The sequence below is a fragment of the Urocitellus parryii genome, chromosome 3 (genome assembly GCF_045843805.1).
Source record: "Urocitellus parryii isolate mUroPar1 chromosome 3, mUroPar1.hap1, whole genome shotgun sequence".
NCBI classification, from domain to species: domain Eukaryota; kingdom Metazoa; phylum Chordata; class Mammalia; order Rodentia; family Sciuridae; genus Urocitellus; species Urocitellus parryii.
Genome location: NC_135533.1, coordinates 145,536,958 through 145,561,562, shown reverse-complemented (window position 1 = coordinate 145,561,562; position 24,605 = coordinate 145,536,958). Strand labels below are relative to the sequence as shown.

Genomic DNA, 24,605 nt, shown 5'->3' with positions numbered 1-24,605 from the left:
GAATATCAACTATCATCTGCACTGAAGAGTTGCAGATATTCTGCTAACATGAATGTCATGGATAACACAGCAAACTCAAATAGCTCCTTTCCTTCAAATCTTTGCTAACATATCACCTTCCCTTATGAGCACTTTCTGGATTCAAAATTGCAATATCACCTTCTCCCCTATGCTTCCCATCTTCCCTATTCCCCTCCCGTCTCCAAAGTACTTAATAAAGCTACTATTTATTTCTTTGCCCCTCCCATGCATTCTAGGAAATGTTCTACCAGTGACCCTTATTTTTCTGACTCTTGTCTCTAGAAATTAAGTTTTGTAGAGTAGGGGCTGGAAATATAGCACTTAAGACAGTACTGGAACGCAAAAGGTAGACAATAGATATTTGTGCCAAGTTACATCATCTCAGTGCTTGAGCATAATATCATTTCTTCACTGTCTTTTTCAAGAAGATTTACAAAATTTATGAAGCAAATAATTCTTTTATTTTCTGAGTGATGCTTTCCTAATTCTGGAGTCTGGGCCAGTTGCTTTTTGGATCATTTTCCCTTGATACTGCTGAGATCCTCCGTTTACTATGAGGATCAAGTATTTATAGCTTTACTGTCCTGTGAGCCCCCCCCCCCCCACACACACACCCAAGGATTTGTTGCCTCCACTGCGAACAAAGTGGACTGGAGCTGCTAGATGGAGATAAACCCACAGGTGGGAGGAGACTTCTTTTAAGTCCACCCACCTGTTCGGTCCTACAAACCAGGTTATTGACAAAAGGAAGTAAATGCTTCCTCCTCTGAAGTCTTGAATGAGGATGCTAATAAATGGATCCTAGCTCAAGCTGCTTCTTAAACAGTCTTGGCTGGCTTTGAACAAATGACCCTTATCCACTTCCTATCCTCCAAGCCACCAGCCAACAGCACCAGCACACAAATCAATCTCAAGGACAGTGGCGCTCTGCCCTCTGGGCATCTCTCCTGAAAGAACCTGAAGTTCAGTCCTAGGAGCAGTCAGTTCCCTAACACTGGGGGTGCTGACCCTCATCTGTGTCTCTCCCAGGACACACCTGATGTTCCAGCTTGTGTGGAGATGCTGAGAAATGTTCCGTTCCCTCTCCCCCAGTCCCCAGTCCAGAGGATGCTGAGAAACTGGGAAAGGTTAGGGGAATACAAACAGGAAAAGGCAAGTTTGTTTGTAGTGTTATGTGCACAGGGTGCCAGGATACACCTGCTGAGCACTGCAGAAGGTCCCCAAGGAAACCATTAACGTGAGTCTCTCACATTCTTAAATGTGTGGTGGTGGGGTGGGGAGAGGGAAAGTGTGCTAAGAGGAGGGGGATGGGCACACTTCTAGGGAGCAAGGTTACCGTGCTAGAGCCCTGGCACACCTTAATAAAAGGTAGCTGAATACAGGATGGATGTGAAGGTGAGCAGCAAAGGGCTTGTCACTAAGGGTGACACTGAGTTATACAGGGTGGATTTAAAGGAAGGGAGATGGGAAGGAATGGGAGGTGAGTTGGGAGGGAGAGGCTTTTGTGGCACCGAAACCCCCAGCCGAGAAAGGAATGGGCGTGGATGTTAGTTGCCTTAGCCTCCTGCTTTGACTCTGCCTTAGTTGGTTTCAGCCAGGGAAGTGAGAGATAGGCTCGGATATGCAGGGAGTTACCAGGAGCAGAATGGCCTCTGGCTTCCATGGCAATCCTGAATGGACTTTCTCAAAGTTGCTCCCAGGCTGGAGGGAGGAAGATTTTGGAGTGGGTGAGGTGGCTTGGGTTGAAAGCATAGGGGGATCCCTGAGACCCTGAAGATGGGAGTGGGGAGGAAGGAGTTTGCCCTAGTCTCAAAATGAGACCGACCGAGGGAAGTAACTCCAAACGTCGTCGTGGGGTAGGTAGTTCAGGTTCTTCCAACCGGAGTGGGTGGAGCTAGAACTCTGCAAAAGAGTGGATCATTTGGGGGTAAGGTGCACCGCTGCGCCATCGGACTTCTAAACTGGACACCGGAGGAACTGACTTTTCTCCCCGTGCCTCGGTGGGGAGCGGGCGCTGAGCGTCTGGTACCCGGTTTCCTGAATCCAGACAGGAGTCTGAATGGGGCTGACAAGAGCGAACCAGGGAGAGAAGCAGCAGAGACTCCTCACACTGGGGGTGGGGTGGCGGCAAAATGGGAACCCAGGCTTGGGGCGGAGGATTTGCTCAGCAGACCACCCGGGCCACAGAGCGGAGAGAGGGATTTGGGGGAGTTGAGTGGGATTCTTACTCTGGGCATCAAGGGTCAAGGAAGGTTGGGGAGAAACTGATATCGTTTCTACCGGGATGATGATGGAAGCTTCCCATTCGGGACGCGAGGCACACAGGGGGTTCTCCAAATTCGATATGGGATAATGGGAATGGGCTGAGAGCCACTGAAGGGGGACTCTAAATTAGATTAGAAGAAATCGGGGGCTCCAGGGCAGATTCTTGCTCCGACTGGGGTAAAGAAGGATTCTCTCCAGTTGGAGTGGGTGGGGATTTGGGGCCACTGGGGCTATCTCCTCCCCGGCCCAGGGAGATTGGGGGGGTCTCTTCAATTCTGGACAGAGGGGACCTGAGAGGGAGAACTGGGGGGGGGTTCCCGATCCGGAGCCGAGCTACCTTGAAGGCACCGGGAAGCGCTTCATTCCGGGAGGGCGTTCCCGCGGCCCGGCCCCCGCGCTGGTGTGGGTGGGGGGTGCGGCCGCGCCCTGGTCCCGGCCCGCACCAGGATTCGGGGTCTCTCTCATCCCGGGGGACCCGGGAGCCCGGCGGGAAGGGGGTCCCGGCGCCGCCGCCTCCGCGGGCGCCCGGGCGCGCGGGCGAGCGCGGGGCTTTATGCGCGCAGGGCGGCGGGGGGAGGAGCCGGCAGGTCGGCCCCCGGCGGGCCCTCCCCTCGGCCGTCCCCGCCCGCCCGCCCGAGCGGGGTCGGGGGAGGGGGCAGCATGGCCTGTCCGTCCGGCCCCCTTCGCCGCGCTCCTCATCTGCCCCGCGCCGAGCGCCGCCGCCGCCGCCGCCGCCGCCGCTCCGCTGCCCGCGCCGCCCGCGGCTTCCGATGGAGACTGACGCGCCCCAGCCCGGCCTCGCCTCCCCGGACTCGCCGCACGACCCCTGGTACGGCCCGGCCCAGCCCGGTCGGGCCTGCCCGGCCCGCGCCCGCCCCAGCCCCGCCAACATGGCCGATCCGGGTCGGGCCGGGCCTCCCCGGGGCCCGGGCCCGCGCCCCCTGCGCCCCGGCGCCAGGCGCTCACGCGGGCCCTTTGTGTCTCTCCTCCTCCCGCAGCAAGATGTTCATCGGGGGACTCAGTTGGCAGACTACGCAGGGTGAGCCAGCCCAGGAGCGCCTACCGGCCCCGCAGAGCACCCCGGACCCCCACGGCGCCCCAGACCCAGACACCCCAGCCCGGCCCTGCGCCCTGCTGACCCCAGGCGCCCTCGTGCCCTCTTTCGCGCCCCGCCCGGGGACCCCGAGAGCGCAGGGCTATCTGCTAGCGCGCACGGCCCAGCGGGTGATGGGGAGCAGTTGAGGGGTTCAGGGGGCATCGGGGGCTGGGCCGGGCCCCCGGGACCCGCCGGCGGCAGCGCCAACTCCGCTCGCACCTGCGGCTCAAACTTTTGTGAGGCGGCTCCCGGAGCGGCGGGAACACGGCCGGAGCCGTCCCCCCTCCAGCCCAGCTTGGCCCTTGGCTTCCCGGGGCCCCGGTGGGCGCCACCAGGCTGCACGAGAGCCGGGCGAGGGCGGGAGGGGGTGCTGGCAATGGAGAGCGCGCCGGCAGCTTGGCACGGGGGCGACCGGGCTGCGCCGGGGTCAACGGGGGCAAAGGACGGGGGAGGGGGGAAGGGCGCGGGGCCCGGGTTGGTCAGAAGGCGGGTGTGTGGTTACAGAAGGGCTGCGCGAATACTTCGGCCAGTTCGGGGAGGTGAAGGAGTGTCTGGTGATGCGGGACCCCCTGACGAAGAGATCCAGGTGAGCCCCTCACCCCCTCCTCCTGCTCTCGGCTCACCCCCCTCCACCACTGCCACTCACTGCCTTGTAACCATCTGCCTCTCCCTCACTACGCCGCGCAGGGGTTTCGGCTTCGTCACTTTCATGGACCAGGCGGGGGTGGATAAAGTGCTGGCGCAATCGCGGCACGAGCTCGACTCCAAAACAGTGAGTGGCCCTCGGGGCTTCGGGGGTCCTTTGGGTGAGGGAGGCTGCCGGAGGAGAGGGTCAGGTCTCTCTTCAGGGGACAGTTGGACGAGGTCCTTGAGGAAAGTGGGAGTTTTCTGAGTAAGAGGTCTGCCATGCTCTGAAACTTTGTCACTAGAGTTGGGGGCAGAGGGAGGAGAAAAATCCCAGGCCTGCGATGAGATGCTACACCTCCTCTCCCCCCCCCCCCCCCGTATTGGTGAGGGAAGCAGTAGCCACCACCCCCTTCCTATAAGTACTAATCTCGATGCCTCAGAGCTTGGGGTGGGGCTGGGTCCCACCCCTAGCCCAAATTGGGTGAGTCAGGGCTGCAATGACCCACCCGGTGGCTTCTCTGAACTCTAACTAGTATTTGGCTCCGAGACACCCCCCTTCCCTTCCAGACCAATGGCAAAGCGTCACTGAGTCCCTCTCCCTCCCCTTTTCTCTCCTCCCCCGACTTTTGGTCAATGAGCTCCTTGCTTTGTGTAGAAGACACGGACCTGCTTTGACCATGAAGGGGATTTATGAGGAGGGAGCTAGCTAGCTTGATTGGGGGGGAGAAAGAAAGAAAGAAAGAAAGAAAAACCTTCTCAAGACTTGATCTTAGGAGGAACTGTTTGTTTGGCATTCAAACTCCTGGAACATTTTGCTGCTGTCCCACTGATCCCCAGTGTCTTGGACCCTGCAGGGGGCGCTGACGGAGGCCAGCTCAAGGGGAGAGGGAAAAGGAGAAAATCAGAGGAGGGCTTACTGGGTGATGGGGGTGTCTGTCTGCCAGGGGGCTGGGACAGTGTGATCTCCTCTCTCCACACTCCCCCACTCTCCCCCTGTCCCTGGGCCTCCCTGCTTGGGTCAGTCACTGGCTCCTGTTTACCTGCAACAATGGCTGGTTGTGCCCAAGAATTTGTTAAATTACCGCCTGTCCCCAGCTCCTGTTATCTCTGCCCAGTGGCTCCCACTCCTGCTCACAGTAATGAGCAAATGAGGCCAGGCCTCGACTTTGCCGGCTCTGAAAGGATCTTCTTGGCGCAGCCTGAGTGACCCAGGCTGGGAAAGGAGAGACAGTGGCCTATTGTTTTTGGTGATTATCTGCCATCAAGCTGCCTGTTCTCCTACCATCCCCTGTCCTCAGAATGCACTGGTGGCTTCTGCTGCACTCAGGAAGCTGAGATTTAGGGGCTGGGGCTGGGGCTGGGGGCTGGAGGAGTGGAAGATTGATAAGGGTGAAGAGAGAGAGACAGGGAGGAAGGATGGTGAGATGGGTATTCTTAGGAGATTGGGACTCACCAAGGGCAAGGGCTTTGTCTGTGTTTGGCATCTCTGGGCCAGGGAAGGGGATGGGAGGGAGGTTTACTGTGGGGAGTCTATTTTGGGTTCTGACTTTCACCTTTTATTTACTTGTTGGGTTTTATTTATGTTGCCAGCTGTGAGTCAGAGTGGAGGTGGGGTGTGTCAGGGATTGGGTGTGTGTGGGTCTGGGGGAGTGGGTCTTGGGTACTGTCTCCCCATCAGGATCTGTGCAGGGGAACTTATGAAGGTGTGTGAGTGGCTAGGGAGAAATAGAAGGATGAAAATGCTACAGATATATGAAATCCATGACAGCAATGGGAAGCTTGGGTTTTCCCTAGAGCCCAGTGGGCCTTTGCAAGAGAGAAGGCATTGCCTTAGTGTGTACTGTGGAGGCTCCATCTCTGTGGGCAGATTCCAGTGGGAGAGCCTGCAGGATGCTGGTTCCTGGTCTGTGCTATTCAGGCAGAGGGAAGTCAGAGCCAGTTGCCTAGAATGAGGCTGAGTTTTGAAAGAAGGAACTTTGGGGAAAGATAGATCTTCTCTGAGATTGGCTGCTGAACTTCTGCATGATGTCCACCCATGTGGGTGGCAAGAAACTCTAGCAAGACCTGGCCTCATGGGTCCTGCATCAGTCATAATGGCTCGTGCCCTGGTCTCTCGCTGTTTGTCAGCATGGCTGGAGTATCCAGGAGTACCCAGGTGCATCTTGATTTTTCCCTCTGTTCACAGCAGAGGGCAAAGGTGGCCTCCTAGTAATAGCACCTTTGTTTGTGCAATGAAGGGCAGTTCACAAAAGGCTGCTTTCACCCATGTTATCTCATTTGATTCCCTACAGCTGCCCCTGGGAAGTATGGGTGTGATTGTCCCCACTTTGCGGATGAAGGAACTGAGGCTCAGAAGGGCAAGCAAGTTACCAAGATCACAGGCTTTGGCAAGCAGCCCAAAGTTTCTAAGTCCAAGTCCCATGCCCTTTCATGTCACCAAAGACTGCACTCTGCCTCACCCTGAGCCTGGCTGCATTATCAGGAGCTGTTTTCTTACAGCCTCTAAGAGGGCTGTTAGAGACTAGAGGTATTGGAGAAACAACTGAGTCTCTTCTTGGCAGTTATGAACTCTCTTCTTGTAGACTTTTTCAGGCAAAGAGTATTTCTATTTGCTAGATTTTCAAAGTCAGAATCACATATCTTACCTTGACAGGTATCTGTGTGAAGTCAGGTTAGCAAGGAGGGCCCTCAATATACCTGATGCTTGAGGGAATAAGACTTGGTTTGCATTATTTTTGGTTCTTGCTGTGAGCTAGACACCACACCAAGTGCTTTGTATGCCTTATCTCAAAAAATCTGCAAATGACCGTTTGAGGTGGGTATTATTATTTGTCCATTTTGCAGGTGACCCTAAGGCTCTGAGAGGTTAAATAACATGCCCAAGGTCTTATAGTAGGGAAGCAGTGTGAGATTTGAACTCACACTTAACAACTGTGCTTTCCTGCCTGAGACTCTGGTGGTTTCTGTCACCTCTGTGTCCTGAGATGAGAGAGGTCCTCACTGCTTAAGGCTGTAATGGTCACAATCTGAGGTGTGATAAGCAAGACCCTTTCTACCTTTCCCTTCTCTTTTAGATCGACCCCAAGGTGGCCTTTCCTCGGCGAGCACAGCCTAAGGTAGGTGTGTGTTGGTGGCTGGGAGGATCGCTGTCACTGAGGGCAACTCTGGACAGGGATTTCCCCAGCATTCTATTTTGTGGCAGATGCTTCTAGAACCTCTGGAGTGTTTCAGGATAGGCGGAGGTGTGAAGAGGGGATTCTTGATGTCCTTATTCTGTGGAATGAAGACAGTATGCATCTTCCCATCTGCTCTGGAGAGGGGGCTGCATGTGTGGGAAGAAAGGGGAACTGCTCAGGGAATTCTTTGTCCCTATATTTGAAGTCAGTGCAGTTTGGACCCCAAGTCTAATTCTGACCTCATAGGTCACAGCCTCCTTGCCCAGAACCTTGGCAGATCAAACACAGGGCAGACTTGCCCTGCCTCTGAAGCTGAGCTAGAGTTGGGCCAGGGAGCATACCTCTGACCCCCTGCAAGTCACCTTCCAAGCTCTGGAATGAGGTGTGTTGGACTTGTAGAGGGGGAGGGAACCAGGAGGTCTGTCACCTGTTGTCTTTCCATTTAGATATCTTTCCCTGGTGTTTTGGAGAGAGGGGCAGTGCATACAGAAACTGGATTTCTGAGAAGTTGGGTACTAGAACACTTAAAACTTTTGGTGCAGGGCAGGAGCCTCAGATTTGAGTCTAGGCCTCCTGGCAACTCGCCAGTTCTTCATTCTTAAGTCTTCCCCTATAGAAGACAGGAGGAAAGGCTAACTTATAGGGAGTCAGGACCCCTGAGTTTGTTGACTCAGCATGTATCCTAGGACTGGGTACCTCTCCAAGAGATCTCGGTTTCCCCTTTTATCAGAAGTTGGTGGAAACCTGGATGCTTTATGACTCTAGCCTGTGAATTCCATCAAGGTTCCCAGAGCTCCTGCCAGGATAGTGGGAGAGGAACTGTTTTAGGAGACAGGAAAGGGGCATCTCTGGAAAAGGTCCAGCAGAGGGCCTGAAAGCAATTATGGAGCAGGTATTCCAAGGAAGCCGCACCAGGGAGCACATGGTCGGAATTGGGTTAATTCCATTAAGCAGTTTGGTGACAGAAGGTGCTTTAGTGTTAGGATGGGGCTGGGAATTGCCTCGGATTAGCCATGCGCTCCTGGGGTAATTAGGACCATGTGTTCTTCCTAAAACAGGGCTGGGGCCACTGGGCTGCCAGAGGTTGGGCAGGGAAGAGGTTGATGAGGAAAATGTCGAAGTTCAGGGAGACCCTGCAATGGCCTTGGCGGTCTCCCAGGAGGGCTGGTGGGGTTTTGGAGCTAGGCTGTGGGTCTGGGTCATTGACCCACCCCCTTTCCCTGTGTGAGTCCTTTGGGAAGGGATTTTTTCCAGATACAGACCCCAGGGAGGGAGACACACTTAAGAAGTTAGGGTGTGACAGGCCTAGAGGTGGGGGTTAGGAGGAGCTTGGGGAGGCCTTCTGAGAGGCTGAGGCCACAGAGAGCTTGTCAGCTGGCAACCTGGCAGGGGGGCTGGAGCCCCTGCTGGTGGCGGTAGGCCACAGGCCTCAGATGCCCACTTTCTCCTTCCCTCCCCTAACAGATGGTGACTCGAACGAAGAAGATCTTTGTGGGGGGACTGTCAGTGAACACCACAGTGGAGGATGTGAAGCAATATTTTGAACAGTTCGGGAAGGTGGGTCTTACATGGGGGTGGGTGCTTGCTGGGGCTGAGAATGCTAAGAGAGTGGTCAGGAGCCAGTGGGGGTCAGGCAGGTCATCCCAATTCCTGCAGAAGGTGTGGGGGAAGTTGTGTCCTGCAGGTGAGGCCAGGTCAACTCAGCTTTCGTGCTCCTGGCCCATCTATGGGCTTCTGACTCTTGACATCCCCTGGGAGCGGAAGCCACACAGTAGCGGCCCTGTTGTTGCCCCTCCTTCTGTATTTTTCTCCTGCTTATCTTCTTTCTCCTGAGGGAGGCGGTGCTCCTGTAGCCAGTTCAATCCAGTCACTCCTTAGCCTCTTGGGAGTTTGCACCTGTCCAGGCCATGGGCGGTTGTCACCATCCCCCAACCCCTTCCTGGGGGATGATAAGGAGGCAATAAATATGACTCCCCCTTGCACTTGGTACCTTGCTGGCCCAGGTGGAAGCTGGGAGCAGGAGCCGAGGGGCTGCTAGGTATTGGAGGAAACTGAAGAAAGCACCCCCAAATTCTGATCTGGCCCAGAGAACGTGCGCTCACTTCTGGGTCATATCAAGCTTTCCTTTCTGGGCCTATGAAGAGGTAGGCCACGGGAAGATAGGCCGAGTGTGGCCATGTCAGACAATAGGGTGTCCCTAGGAAGGTGAGCCATGTGAACTTCAGGGTCCTATGGTGAGATGGAGAGAGGGACCCCAAGTCCCAGCGGTCGTGGCTTGAGACCCAGGTCCCTGGTATTTCTTTTAGGTGAGTGAGGGCTGCTAGAGGCTGGGTCTCCACTTTCCCAGCAAGGCATTTGGTTCCCAGCAGGCCCAGCTGGAGGTGGCTGGAGAAATAGGCTGTAAGCTTGTGCGGCTGGTTGGGGGGGGGGGTCCCCTGGCCAGCGGATGCTGACGTGTGTGTGTGGGGGGGGGGGCAGAGGCCTCGGCTCAGGCACACCTCCTTGGGGACCTGGGTCCAGGAGGCTGGGCAGGCTGGGCCTCGGCCCCAGAGGGAAGGGCGCTCCTGGGAAGCAGCAGGCCCGGCTCGGCTTCGGCGGGGTGTCTTTGTGTCTGAGCGCCGAGCATTAGAGCTCGCACTAATCTGATCCAGCAGCTGTGATTGGAGGCCGCCTGCCCCCGGGGCCGGCGTTGCCATGGCAACCGGGCCCCAGGAGAAGCCGTCAGCGGCCGCGTCTTTTGTTCGGGCCTAAATCGGCGTTGGCATGTGAAACCGGCCCGGGGAGGCCAGGGGGAGCCGGAGAATAGGCTGCCAGGGAGCGAGGGGGACAGCCGGGAATGCCAAGGGCCCCGCGGCGGGGGGCCCCCCGCCCGGACCGAGGGGCCCGCCGCCGAGGGGGGAACAATGGTCAGCCGCCATGGCTGCCACTCAGGCTTAGCGGCCGCCGAACTTGGCGGCTCCCACTGGTCAGCAGGCCTCGGTCGCCTCCCCTCCCCCCGCCGTCCCCCCTCCCCGCCCGAGCCCCCCTGCCCCCGGGTTCCCATGGAGACCAAAGCCTATTAAGGACACTGGGCTGGGAGCCTCCCTCCCCTCCGCTGGCCCCAGGAGGGGACACCGCTGGGGGTTACCCTGGACCCCCAGCCACTCTCCTTGCCCCTTGCCCCGGCCTCAACCCCAGTGCCCCATCGGAGGTCTGTCCCTCCAAGGCCCAGGTTGAAGGTTGTGGGGGCACCAGGGAGGTTGGACTGGGAGGGTCATGGGGAAGAAGAAGGCCGGAAGGACTGTGGATTTGGCCTGAATCAGTCTGTGGATCAAGCAAGAACTCCAAGCTGTAGGATTAAGGAGGAAGGTGTGGCTGGTTCTTGGGTTCATTCACTCATCCATTCAAAAAAATAATTAATTGAGCACAAGTCAAGGTGCTCAGTAGAATGGTGATCATGGTCACAGATGACCCACTGTCCCGGTGGAACCTTCCAGCTAGGGTGTTGGGCTGCTGCTCCCTCTAGTTTTGCCACCTTCCCCCGTGTGACCGTGGGCAAGTTCCTCCATAATAAAGATAATAACAGCAGTTGTTATTTATTCCTCACTTACTGAATCCCAGGGGCTGTGAGTTAAGAGCTATGTGCGCTATCTCATTTAACTCTTTCCGATGCCCATTTCACAGATGAGGAACTAAAGTCATGGGGACATAAAGCCACTTGCCCAAGGTTACCGAATCAGCAAATCCAGGATCCAGGATTCCAGTTTGGGCCTGTCCTACTTAAAGCCTGTGCTTTGATCAAAACCCTTCTGTCTGGGTTTCTCTTTTCCATTGCTTAAGTGAGGGATGGGGAAGATGTGTAGAGCCTGAAGTGTCTGTCCAGCTGATTTGGGATTGGGACCCAGAATTGGGGTGGCAGGGATAGTACTCTGCTGTAGGGTTCTGGGGATAGGAAGCCCCTTGGGAAGGAAGGTATCATTTCCTTCTGAGATTCTCCAGGAACCCCTCTGTCTCCTGGTTAAGCAACCTTGAGACCTAGGGAGAGCTGGAGGAGGGCCTCCAAGGTTTGCACTTTCTACTTTAATGAGGCAGGGGAGGCCCCTGATAAGGCAGGTAGGGTCTGGAAGTAGAAGAAAGGAGGGGGAGAGACCCTGTGCCCTGTGCCCTGTGGCCTGCGGATGGCAGACCATTTGTGCGAGGATCAGGGGCTGGAGTGGATGGGACTGGGGAGGATCAGAGGCAGCCCCTAGGGTGACTCAGTCCTAGTGAAGAGGGGACAACAGATCCAGGCCCAGGGAAGAAGGTGGGACATCCTCTGGCTGGAGAAGCAAGGAGAGAGATGACTGGGGTTCTAGAAAGGGTAGTGAATGGAGACCCTCCCCCTTCCTCAGTCCTTTCCCCTCCCCCAGACAGTGGGAGGCAAGCAGTCCAGGCACTGAACTCTACTTGCTTTAATTACAGCCTCTAGCTAAAGGAAACCTCAATTAGAGAAAAGATCTGTACTGGGAGAGGGGAGTCTAGTCTGCCTGTTGTCCTGTCCGCCTGGCCTTTTGCAAAAAAAAAAAAAAAAGAAGAAGAAGAAGAAGAAGAAGAGGTTTTCTTAAAGCATCTCCTAATCTTGCTCCCGTATTTTCTCCTCTAGTACAGCCCTGTGCCACCTCCTCCCTCCAGGACTTGCTGTGTAACCTTGGGCAGGCAACTTCCCCTCTCTGAGCCCATTTCTTGACACAATGGGGATTTCCCCCTCCAGGAAGTGTTAGGATGATGGTTAAAGTGCTGGGCACCTCTTTGGAACTCGATAAATGTAGGCTGATTGATCCATTGAGAATCTGGTGACTTAACTAGGGGGTTCTGTGGTGTCCAGTGGGGTCACAGATGGAAAGTTATCCCCTGAACTGGGAACAGGCTTAAGGGAAAGCCTGGCAGGGGCAAGAGGGGAGTGGTTCGTGGGAGCCCCTGGTGTCTGGTGGGTCCTCCATGGCAGGCTGTGTTTTAGGTGGATGATGCCATGCTGATGTTCGACAAAACCACCAACCGGCACCGAGGTGAGTGTGCCCCTCCCCCTTCCCAGGCTGGGCCTGGGGCCTGTGGTCAGCCAAGGGGGCTGCAGGTCACAGCTGCCCTTTCATCTCCTCTCCTGACATCCTATCCCTGAGGATCTGCATCCTCTCCCGGCCTGGCCTTACAGAAGGCTTTTGTCCCACTAGTTTCCTGTGCTAGAAAACTGGCCGAATTGGAATTGCAGACAGAGGACGGGCTTCCCACCAATGGCGCCCTCCACCCCCACCCCAGCCAGTGTCTGCCTCTGCCCAGGCTTACCTTGTTCCTGGTAACCAGAGCTTAGGCCAGGTTGCCCCAGGGTCACGCTGACTCCAGAGCCCCAGGGAGTCTGCTGTGCCACTGCCCCCAACTCCTTTGGCCCTGAACCTGTGAGCATCTGGGCCACACTCTGTGATCGGCCTGGTTGTTTTTCTCTTAGGGGCCTTCTGAGAAATTCCACAGTAGCCCCTGGGGCACGCTCAGGAGGAGACAGGGTAGTTTCTCCAGTTGATTCAGGGCTTTGGGCCTTTTAGTTTTTCTTGGGCCATGTGTGTGCAGCACACATGCTCAGGCACGTGTGCATGCCTGAATATGTATGTATGTCTGGTATGTTGGGGCAATAGTACGTTATAGAGAGCCCACGGGTATCTTTGGGATGGGTGCCTAGGGGGTGTGTGTGTCTGTGTACAGAAGTATGTTCGGGCATGTGCACCTTTGTGTAAGTTTGTCCATGGATGTTATTTTTCCCCCTCTTTGGTAAGCATCTGAGGGAGAGCGAGAAGGCAAGTTAAGTGTACATGGTCCTCTGTATCTGTGCATTCTGTGTTTTTGGATTCAATCAACTGTGGATCAAAAATATTCAGAAAAAAAAATTCTATCTGTACTAAGCCTGTGCGGCTTTTTTTCCTTGCCATTATACCCTCAGCCGTGCGGTATAACAGCTCTGTGCATAGTATTCACGTTGAATCAGGAATCAGAAGTAATTTAGAAATGATTTAAAGTATAAGGGAGGCTGTACATAGGTTCTACGCAAATACTGGCCTTTTTTAAGGGACTTGAGCATAGCACGGATTTGGGGGCCTGTGAGGCATCCTGGAACTAATCCCCCTCCGATTCTGGGGGACAGTTACATTCTCTTGGCAGCTTTGCCATTTTCGAACTTGCTGTGTGACCTTGGGCAGGTTACTTTACCTCACTGAGCCTTGGTTTGCTCGTCTGTAATTTGGGACTTGATACCCTGTCTCAGCCGGTAGTTGAGAGAATCCTAGGCTGTGGGCAGAGCCTTTCATTAACTCTCAGACACTTGGCCACAGGAGGAGATGTGGTATGGGGATGGCCTGGGGCTGGGTTTTGACCATGAGCCCTGGTTCTGACCCTGCCCTTGCCCCTTGTCCAACCTCTAGGGTTTGGGTTTGTCACATTCGAAAGCGAGGACATCGTGGAAAAAGTGTGTGAAATCCACTTCCATGAAATCAACAACAAAATGGTAAGCTGAGATTGGATAGAGAGGGAAGGAAGTGCAGAGGGAGCTTGGAGCTCCAGGCTGAGCCAACCAGGGAATCCCCAATGTTCCAGAGGTGGGGTGTGGGGATGTGAGGAGGTGTTAACAATGAGCAGGGCAGAGCTGGTCCTCTCACCTCTTGGAAATCTAGACTGGGAGGCAGTGTCACTGCTTAACTGGGTTTCTCTCTGAGCCTCTGTTTCTTCATCTGTAAAATGGGAGCCATAGCAGTACTTCCGTCATAGACTTGGTGCAAACGTTCAATGACTATGGCATGCAGAGCCTTTTATGCAGGGCCTTGCACAATGCGTGCTCCATAAATGGTAACTATGAAATTAATAATAAAAAGGCCTGCCGGGGACTCAGAGGGATGGCGACCCTAGCTGGAGAAAGAACTGACCATCAGGTCTTGTTGCAGGTGGAATGTAAGAAAGCTCAGCCAAAGGAGGTGATGTCGCCGACGGGCTCAGCCCGGGGCCGGTCTCGAGTCATGCCCTACGGAATGGACGCCTTCATGCTGGGAATCGGCATGCTGGGTACGAGCTAGGCCTGCACCTGCGGCTTCTTCCTACCCGGAACTACTCCTGGGACTTCCAGGGGCTGCGTGGGTGTTGCATCTCTTCTGTGGTCTGCCCTCCTGTCTGAGTCACTGGGCGGCAGTGGAGGCCAGGCATCTCTGTCAGGGCTGGCAGTCCTACCCAGGGTGGGATGGTTTGGTTGTGGAGTGCTGCCCTCTCGTGGTTAGCCAGAAGAATGGTCCAGCTGCTCTCTGTTGATTGATCCTCTGTCCATCCATCCATCCATCTATTCAGTAAATAGGTGCCGAGCACCTGCATGGGCCAGGCAGCCTTCCAGGAATCCCAGCCTTGACTTTCCTCAGCTTTATGGTCTGTCAGGGCAGACAAGTGAGAAAGAAGACAAATAGATTTAGGGTGGAATGCAGGATGCCAAGGGAGCATTGGCATGGGGAACTTGACCAAGACTTGGAAAAAAATGGAAAATAAGTACTATTTACACTGATTCTGCAGGTTGAGTAGAAGCCAGTTATGGGAGGGCAGGAGCAAAGAGAATGGAAAAGTATTCCAGAGGAAACAGCACTTGGCTAAGGCCTCTTGGAAGGCAAAAGGAAGGCTGCCTCCTCTTATTCAAATTTAAAATGTTTTAGTTGTCAATGGACCTTTATTTCATTTATTTATATGTGGTGCTGAGAATTGAACCCAGTGCCTCACACATGCTAGGCAAGCACTCTACCACTGAGCTGCAACCCCAGCCCCTATTTTATTTATTTTTAAGTGGTGCTAAGGATCAAACCCAGTGCCTCACAAGTGCTAGGCAAGTGCTTTACCACTGAGCTACAACTCCAGCCCCGAGATTTTAGAGGAAGGATACCAGGGGTTGAACACAGGGCACTCAACCACTGAGCCCCATCCCCAGCCCTGTTTTGTATTTTATTTAGAGACAGGGTCTCACTGAGTTGTTTAGCTCCTCACTTTTGCTGAGACTAGCTTTGAATTTTCGATCCTCCTGCCTCAGCCTCCCAAGCCACTGGGATTACAGGTGTGCACCACTGCACCTGGCTCCAAGATATTTTTTTTTTTATATAATCACAGTATAATTGTTCATTGCAAAAATTTATTTCATTTAGCTTTTCAGGGTCAGGACCTGCCCTCATGGGGTTCCCCTTTTAGTGAGATAGGAGTAAGTGAACACTGTCATCACGGAATGTTTGGGGACTGTGAGAGGCCCAAGGGAGGCACCTAGACCCACATGGGAGTAGGGGGGCTCCCTGAAGGGGCTGAAGGGTGCCTTGAGCCTTGAAAGTTGAGCAGGTGGCAGTCACAGTTTGGGCCCAGGTAAATTTGGGTGGCAAATTTGAGAAAGCTCACCTTTTCCCTGTAAAGATGTATACACATAGGAAGAGGATTGATTGTTCAAGGGGGTCTTTATGCCTGCTGTGGGGGAGGGATACACAGAGAGGTGCTCTGAGACTTCAGAAGCTGGGGGCCTAGCAGGGCTAGAGGGTCAGCATTGTGATCACAGGAGAGGTGAGGACAAGAGCATCCTTCAAACAGGATGTAATCTTCTTTTTCTTTTATATTTTTTTAGTAGATAGACACAATACCTTTATTTTATTAAAATGTCTATTTTTTTAGTTGTAGTTGAACACAACATCTTTTATTTATTTTTATGTGGTGCTAAGAATCGAACCCAGTGTCTCACATGTGCTAGGCGAGCGCTCTGCCACTGAGCCACAACCGCAGCCCAACACAGTCTTCTTGAAGAAGTAGTTCCAAACTCTCCAAAGAGTGGCGAATGATAGAATAACATAAAAACATAAAAGAACATGTATCAGATTTGCCTGTTGATATTCAATCTCTTTGCTTTATCATTCTCATGCTGTGTGTATGCATTTACACATATGTATATACATACCTATGGGATATTTCCCTAAATCATTTAAGGGTAAATCACGCATATGACCCATTTTCCTTTTTCCTTAAGATTAGAGATAATCTTTCCTATAACCACAGTATGGTTGTCAACTTCACAAGTTTATATCGATGCAGTTATTTTCATGTAGCACTGGGATGTGCCTCCGTGGTAGAGCACTTGCCTAGACTGTACAAGGTCCTGGGTTTTTCATTGAGGGGAATTAATATTATCAATAACACCCCTCGTACTGGGCATCGAACTTTGCGGCACTTTACCTTTGACCTACATCCACTCCTTTTTTATTTTTTTAATTTTTGCTGAGTTGCTAAGGGCCTCAAACTTGTGATCCTCCTGCCTCACACTCTCACTAAGATTACAGGTGTGTACCACCACACCCAACCAATGATGGTCTTTATAACATACTTATTTTTGTTCCCCAGAACAACATCTGGGCTAGAATCAGATTTTAAATTTAGTTGTCTTGTCTGTTTAGCCGCCTTTGATCTTGTACTTTAAGAAAGTTTTTTGTTGGTTTTTTTTTTTTTTTTTTTTTTTTTGGTATTGGGGATTGAACTCTCAGGGGCACTAAACCACTGAGCCATATCCCCAGCCTTATTTTTGTTTTTTTTTTTTTTGTTTGTTTGTTTTTTAAAGAGAGAAAGAGAGAGAGAGAGAGAGAGAGAGAGAGAGAAGAGAATTTTATTTTTAATATTTATTTTTTAGTTCTCGGCGGACACAACATCTTTGTTGGTATGTGGTGCTGAGGATCGAACCCGGGCCGCACGCACTCCAGGCGAGCGCACTACCGCTTGAGCCACATCCCCAGCCCATTTTTGTATTTTTTAAAAACATTTATTTTTTAATTGTAGTTGGATACAATACCTTTATTTTATTTGTTTTTATATGGTGCTGAGGATCAAGCCCAGGGCCTCGCACGTGATAGGTGAGTGTTCTACCACTGAGCCACAGCCCTAGCCCCCTATTTTTGTATTTTATTTAGAGACAGGGTCTCCCTGAGTTACTTAAGGTCTCAATAAGTTGGACAGGCTGGCTTTTTTTTTTTAAATATTTATTTTTTTAGGTGTAGATGGACATAATACAATGCCTTTATTTTTATGTGGTGCTGAGGATCGAACCTGGGTCCCGCCCGTTCTAGGTGAGCACTCTATGCTGAGCCACAATCCCATACCCAATCCCATCTCAGCCTCCTGAGCTTCTGGGATTACAGGCGTGCACCACCCCCACCTGGCTTGAGTAATTCTTGATCTGATTTCACCTTCATTTAAAAAGAAAATGTCTAATAAGAGGTGAGACTGGTTAGGAGTATTGGAGCCAGTCACGTCTGAATTTGAATCCCAGCTGTACCATTATTACTAACTATAGGATCTTCCTTGATTTTCTTAACAGAAAACCAAGCCTTGAAGAAATCATGAGATAAGTTCAGACAGTGATCATCAGTGCTATGAAAGGGGGGAAAAATAGGCTGGGGTTGTGGCTCAGTGGTACAGGGCTTTGCTTAGCACATGTGAGGCACTGGGTTCAATCTCCAGCGCCACATAAAAAAAAAAAAACTAGGGGCCGGGGCTGGGGCTCAGTGGTAGAGCACTTGCCTTGCCTGGTGAGGTACTGGGTTTGATCCTCAGCACCACACAAAAGTAAGTAAATAAAGATATTGTATCCATCTACAACTAAAAAACTATTTAAAAAAAAAAAACTAAACAAACAATGAATGAGAGGAGAAAAAAACAGGGTGACATGGTAGAGATTGTAACTGCTAGGAAAGGAGGACTCCTGTGGGAGGACCTCTTTGAGACTTGTCCAGTGAGGACTCAGTCATGCAGTCATCTGGGGAAGAGTGTTCCACGCAGAGGCAACAGCCTATGCAAAGGCCCTGGTGAGCGCATGACCTTGGATTTAAGAAACAAGGAAACCGGTGTGACTTAAGCAAGGGAGTGGGAAGCAGAGTGTAGGACATGAGGACAGAGGGAAGCAGGAGCCAGAGCATGAAGGGCTTTGATAAGGGGTTTAGAATATTCTCGGCCAATAAATGTTACCTCTCTGAGCCTCAGTTCCCTTGTCTACAAAATAAGGTTGTTTGGACATGGTGGTGCACACCTGTAATTCCAGCAACCCATGAGGCTGAGGCAGGAGAATTGCAAGTTCAAAGCCAAAATAAGCAACTTAGGGGGGCCCTAAACAACTTAGCGAGATCCTATCTCAACATAAAAAGGTCTTGGGATGTGGCTCAGTGGTTAAGTGTCCCTGAGTTCAATCCCCAGCACCAAATACATAAATAAATAAATAAAATGAGGCTATTAATAGTACCAACTTGTTATGTACTATTTCCTTTTGAGGTTTAATGAGATCGTTAAGTATACACTGCTTAGCACTGGACTTGGCATTCCAAAGGTACTTGGAAAGCAGGACTGAGGATTATTCATGATAAGGAGGTGGGGGAGGAGGAAGTGATTGGTTCAGATCCTTCCTGTCCTAGCAGGGTCTGAGCTGTGGGTAAGGCATCTGACGCTGCCCCTTTGCCCCATCAGGTTACCCAGGTTTCCAAGCCACAACCTATGCCAGTCGGAGTTATACAGGCCTTGCCCCTGGCTACACCTACCAGTTCCCCGGTAAGTCCTGCTTGGTGTCCCTCTATGGCCAGCATGTCCCCAGTTCCCAGGCAGTCTCACTCCTCAGGGTGGTGTCTGGGGTGCATGGCTGGGGGTCTGCCTGCTGGAGGCTTGGAAGGAAGGGCATGTCTGATGAAGGAGGGCCTTTCCCCTGACCTTTCCCCAAAAGCTGGGGACAAGGGCTCCCGATGTGGCCCCTGCATGGTACTCTTCTCTCCCAGGCCCTTCTCTGCCTGCTTCCTACCTTCTGTCCTCCCCTCCCAACTCTGGGGTTGCCACTTCTACCAAAGAGGACACCAGATTGGCAGTAGGAGCACCCTCCCTAAGGGTCATTGTGAATTGCGCCTTCACGGACATATTACAATGACCAGGTGCTATGCTGAGCCCTTTCAAGGTCACACAAGCCCTCTTGAGACTCTAAATGCCAAGAAACAAAAGCATTATAATCACCTTCAACATAGACTAGACCTTAAAAAAGTATCAGGAAGCCCAACAAAGTTCTGGACTGTTCCATGATGAGTATTCAATGTGTTTTCTCTGAAATATTAAATATCAGGTTTTTTTTAAAAAAAAATATTTTGCTTTAGTTGTAGTTGGATACAAAATAATTTTATTTTTATGTGGTGCTGAGGATCGAACCCAGCACCCCGCAAGTGCTAAACGAGCAGTCTACCACTGGGCCAAACCCCCACCCCCTAAACATCAAATTTTTACAAGGCAACTTACTTATTTATTATTTAGTTTTGCAGTGCTGGGGATGGAACCTGAGGCAAGTGGTCTACCACTGAGCTACACCCCCAATCGGTTTTGGTCTTGTTTTTATTTGAAAGGTTCCTAAGCACTTGTATCCTCTGCCCCTTGGGTATTGTTTAACTAGGAATCCTTTATTTACATTATGTTGTCTAATCCTCCCAATAATTCCATGGGAGGGATGATTATACCCATTTTAGAGATGAGGAAACAGGTTTGGAAAGGATATGTGACCTGCTTAGATGATAACTAGGAAGTGGCAGGGCTGGGAACTGGACCAAGCTGGAGTAGGACTTACTCTATAGCCACTGTTTTTCTTTAAGGTGCCTCTGAAGCTCTCTCCTCATTAAAAGTGAGAGAGAGGGGGAGAGAGAAGATTCTGGAAGGCGTCTTTGGTTCAATCCTAAGCCTTTTTTGTTCTTTTGGTGGTGCTGGGGATTGAACCCAGGGCCCGTGCATGCTAGGCAGCACTCTGCCTCTGGGTAGATGTCCCCAGCCCCAGTCCTAAGCCTTTAAAGGAATACCCAGAGTTGTAGGGGCAGCACTGCCTGTGCCTAGGGTTCAGGTGGCAACTCCGCCTGTTCTTTCGCTCTTTCTGCTTCTCCTCTTTGTGTCTCCTTCCCCTCCCTTCCCTTCTGGGGACTTTCTTTCCCTGTCCTCAGCTCTTGGGTCCTGTGCATGGCCTGTCCCCTCACCTAGTGTCCCTGTGGGTACATTTGTCCTCCCTGGGCCATGTCTGAGGGGCCTCCCATACTTCTTCCTAAGCTGTTTTACGTTTCATTTTAGAATTCCGTGTAGAGCGGACCCCTCTCCCGAGCGCCCCAGTCCTCCCCGAGCTTACAGGTCAGTCGCTCGGATTTCGTACCTCTCCTAGGCCACATGGGGAGAAAGAGAAGGGCCCAGAGACCTCTGGGGAAAGCCAGCGGGACTCTTTTCTCCTGCCCACCAGTCCCCTGGCTGGGAGGACACGGCAGACTGTGCCTGGGCACTGGCCAGTCTGTGGAGCTACGTTGCCCTTAAGGGTGGGGTATAGGGCCAAGCCAAACAGATGGAGGCAACATCACTCATTCACCCATTTGGCAAATATTTACCTAGCACCTCCCGTGTGCCAGGCACCACAGAGGATCTGGGATCCAGCAGTGAATAGGCCAAGATCTCAAAAGCAGAGTGGGCCAGCGAGGAGGCCAGGGAATTCTGGGCGTGTTTGGTGGACAGGCCTGCCTTCCCTGCGAGCCTGTCCTTGGAGAAAGGGGATGCAGACCCAGCCTTTTCCAATCTCATTTTTTTAGACAAGCCAGAAATCCAATTTTTGCTTTCATATGAATTTTTTGATCATTTTTAAGGATTGACAACAATTCCAAATTATCATTTGGAATGGCCAAATGAAACCCATCCAAGGGCCAAATCTGGCCCTCAGTCTGCCCATGTGCGATTGCTGGGAAACTTGGATGGAGGTGCTTGGCTATCCGGGACCATTTCTCCAGCTGGAACCTTCATTCCAGCCAAGCAGCTCAGCTGCAGGGCTGGGGCGAGGCCGAGTTGGGGGGCTTTGTACACAGGATGGTGGGCTACAAGGGGTTTCTCTGTCCCATCTGCTTCTACCCCCACCCCACCCCTAGACTCTCCCCCAACCTGGCCGTGTGTGAGCATGGATGCTGCTTTAGATGAAACCTTCCTTCCAAGGGGTGCTCAGGGTTCCCCCAGAATGTGGGAGGGGGGAAGGGAAACATGGGGTGAAGGAAGGGGAGGGAGGAGAGCCCTGGTGGCAGAAGTCCCAGCGGCTCTACCATGAGCAGAGGGGTGTTGACAGCAATCGGGGAGGAGGGTAATTCCTTTTTAATCCAGTGAGAACTGTGCATTGAGGACCTACTATGTGCAGCATGCACTGCCAGGCCCTGGGGGCAGACAGGGACAGAACAGAGCCAGACCCTGCTCTCATAGAGCATGCCAGCTAGACAGGAAATGAAATGCCATACAAACAAGTAGTTGTTTACAGTTGTGATAAGCACTAGCTAGAGTTGGCTCTTCTCTGACTTTGCTCTGTGGTGGCCAAAAACCAGACTTCAGCACCCAGCCCCTGCCCCCATCCCTGCTCCTGTCCCTGCCCCTACAGACCAGATGTAAGCAGTGTCCTTTTAACTGATATTTTGGCAGGGGAGGAAGTAAGTTCTGGGCTCAGCAATTCTTGAGAGTCCAGGGTCTGAACTTTTCTCTTGCCTTGGAGAAAAGGGGACTTGGGTGTTTCCTTCATGTATTCAGTACATATTTATAGTGCTGGTGCTGGGCTAGGCACGGGGACACTACAGTGAATAAATCAACAAGGCCACTATTTTCTGGGTGCTGGTATTCTGGAGGTAAACGAGGGTAAGAAGTTCCTCAGGGAAGATAGAGCAGGAAGCTGTCCTGCAGGGTTAGGATTGGCCCCAGGGCTGCCTGAATGGAGGGTGACCAGGGAAGCTTCTCAAGAGGTGACTTGTGAGTGGGAAAGAGGGAGCTGTATGAAGGTGCTAGAAAGATCCCTCCAAGATGCAGGAACTACAGTCCTCCTTTTGAATCTCCCAGTCCAGTGGCTTTGCCAAGGATTTGGGAGGGCCTTATCTAAGGTCCCTATCCCTAGGTCTGTCCATTTCAAGGCCAAAGTCACCCAAACAGCCCCAAGGGGCACTTTTTGGGGTGGGAGCATGGTGGCCTAAGGCTTGCCAAGTGCAAATCCCGAAAGACAATCCTCAGCATGGGGTGGAGCTCCTTGGTGGCCACAAGGAGTGGAGATACCTCAGCCTCAGGGAGTTCCCTGCTCAAGCCAACAGGTTATCTAAGCAGAGGTCCCTTCTACTCCTTCAGCAGACAGTTATTAAATACCTGCTGTGTAGAGGGAAAGGTGGGAGGTGCCGGGGGTTGATGGATAACAAGGCAAGAGCCAGGTCCCTGTGCCTGGAGAGGGCTTGACTAAAAAGATGCTCAGAGCATTTGGGAGAAGGAGTGGTGATTTACAGGCGGGGTGGCCAGGGAGGCCCTGAGGGGTGCTCTTGGAAGAAGGGGATTGAGAAACACAGGACACACAGCAGAAGCAGCTGTGGCCTCCACCGGAGTCTGTCCTCAGCCTGACTCCATGGCGAGTTCTGGAGCCCTGATGTTGCCAGAATCGATCACACATTGGGGCTGTGGGACTGGCTTTCTGCACCCCTACCCAGTTGGTCCCTGGCTGGAAAGAGGGACATAGCCTTCTGGCCACCTCTGGGCTACATGACCTGTGTTGTGCCAAGGTGCTCAGGAGAAGGGGCATCTGTACTGAGGACACAGAGCAGCCCAGGGGCCACCCTCTGGGAGTCGTGGGTTGCTTCAATGTATCCTTTGAGTCTGGGCAGCTTGCTGGGAAGCTTTCCTCCCTCCTACCTTTATTCTACCCATCAAATCAGGGCATGGATGGTGGCCCAAAGTGGCTCTTGGTGCCTTGGCCCTGGGGATGCATTGAGATGGGGTCAGGAGGGAGAGCCTCTGCCAGAAGTTGGGGGCCTCCTTCATCCACCTGCCCCCCTCTGGCCGCACTGAGACGCTTGAACCTTCTCTTGCAGCCATTCCTCTCACTGCTTATGGACCAATGGCAGCGGCAGCAGCAGCAGCGGCTGTGGTTCGAGGGACAGGTGAGGCCTTCTGGGGTCAGGGTGTAGGGGGCAGAGAATTCTAGTGGGGAGATGAGGTGGCCATCGCTATACTTTGACAAAGGCACCAATTTATTCACTCAAGTGTTAACTGGGTACCTACCCTGTACCGGGTGTTGTGCCCACATCAGTGAGCCAGGCTGGACACTCACAGGCCTTCTGCCATGTGGGGCTTCCAGGCTACTGGGGACAAGGCTGTGATTCCAGAGGATGTTTCTGCTGCTCGGCGGGGGGGGGGGGGGGGGGATCAGGTGCCAGAGCAGCTCCCAGCCAGGGCTTCTGAGAAAGGCCAGGGAAGGCTTCCAGGGCAAAGGGCCTCTTGACTTGAGATTTGGAGACAAAGAGGAGGAAAAGTGTTTTTGGCCGGGGGAAGAGCACTGCAAAGGCTTGGAGGCTAGTTGCATGGGTAGTGCGGGAGTGGGGACAGGGGACAGTGGAACTTCAAGCAGCAGAATGACAGAAGTCAGATTTAGAAAATGTACTGGGCTGCGGGCTGGGGACAGGTTTGAAGGGGCTGAAGGAGGAGGCTGCGGAGTGAGCAAACAGGAAGCGATGGGGGTTGGGGTGGTGATAAATGAATGTAGAGAGATCTCCATGGGGTAGACCCATAGGACTGCTGGGATGTAGAGGTCAAGGTCAGGGTGGAGGAGGTTTGGTGGGGTGCCATGGGGCAGCAGTGGGCACCAGGGCTATCACTATCTTCTTTCTGGGTTGCCAGGCTCTCACCCTTGGACGATGGCTCCCCCTCCAGGTTCAACTCCCAGCCGCACAGGGGGCTTCCTGGGGACCACCAGCCCTGGCCCCATGGCTGAGCTCTATGGGGCGGCCAACCAGGACTCGGGGGTCAGCAGTTACATCAGTGCCGCCAGCCCCGCCCCCAGCACCGGCTTTGGCCACAGTCTTGGGGTGAGTGGTCAGGCCTGGCGGCCTCCACCTCCCTTTACCCTGCGAGACCCCAAAGTAAGGGAGGGAGAGGTGTTTGTCTTCTCTGGAAAAAGGTCAGGTGAGACATGATGGATGGGGAAAGAAAGTGTCACTAATGGGGAACAGTGGAAATTAACATTGGCATAGTAGGCATTTAATCGTCACCTCTGCGTGTCAGCATTTGGTGGGCTCTGAGATGGGCCAGTGGATTCATACCCTCTCTTCCCGTAATGAGATCCGAGTCTAGCTCAGGCGTACCCTAGTATTAACCAGGGTGCTGGTTATATGTAAATTCCCAGGCCTGCCTTGGAGTCTCTTTGAACCAGTCTATGGTAGGGTAGAAAAAGATTTGTGCCTTACCTTGGGCTTCTGGTGAGAGAGGAAAGGAGTCCCTAAACGTTCTGTACTTTCTGCAGGATTCTAGGAGTCTAATTCTTTTCTTTTCAGGGTCCCTTGATTGCCACAGCCTTCACCAATGGGTACCACTGAAGCAGGGGACAGGTGGCA

The 24,605-nt window shown here is 52.8% G+C and overlaps 1 protein-coding gene across 5 annotated transcripts; it reads left to right on the top strand.

Moving 5' to 3' along the window:
* The first annotated feature begins 3,056 nt into the window (after positions 1-3,056).
* On the top strand, positions 3,057-24,587 carry Msi1 (musashi RNA binding protein 1). 5 transcript variants are annotated; one of them, XM_077795574.1, is made up of 14 exons: positions 3,057-3,115; positions 3,285-3,325; positions 3,890-3,968; positions 4,070-4,154; positions 7,084-7,125; positions 8,650-8,742; positions 12,161-12,209; positions 13,608-13,690; positions 14,124-14,241; positions 18,685-18,765; positions 20,302-20,358; positions 23,088-23,156; positions 23,893-24,080; positions 24,546-24,587. In XM_077795574.1, exons 1-14 carry the CDS (start codon positions 3,057-3,059, stop codon positions 24,585-24,587), a joined length of 1,086 nt encoding a protein of 361 aa, XP_077651700.1. The 5 variants fall into 5 exon arrangements, with proteins under 5 accessions (XP_077651700.1, XP_077651701.1, XP_026259224.1 ...); XM_077795575.1 differs by having other exon boundaries at positions 3,887-3,968; positions 23,926-24,080; XM_026403439.1 differs by having other exon boundaries at positions 3,887-3,968.
* Positions 24,588-24,605: the final 18 nt, after the last annotated feature.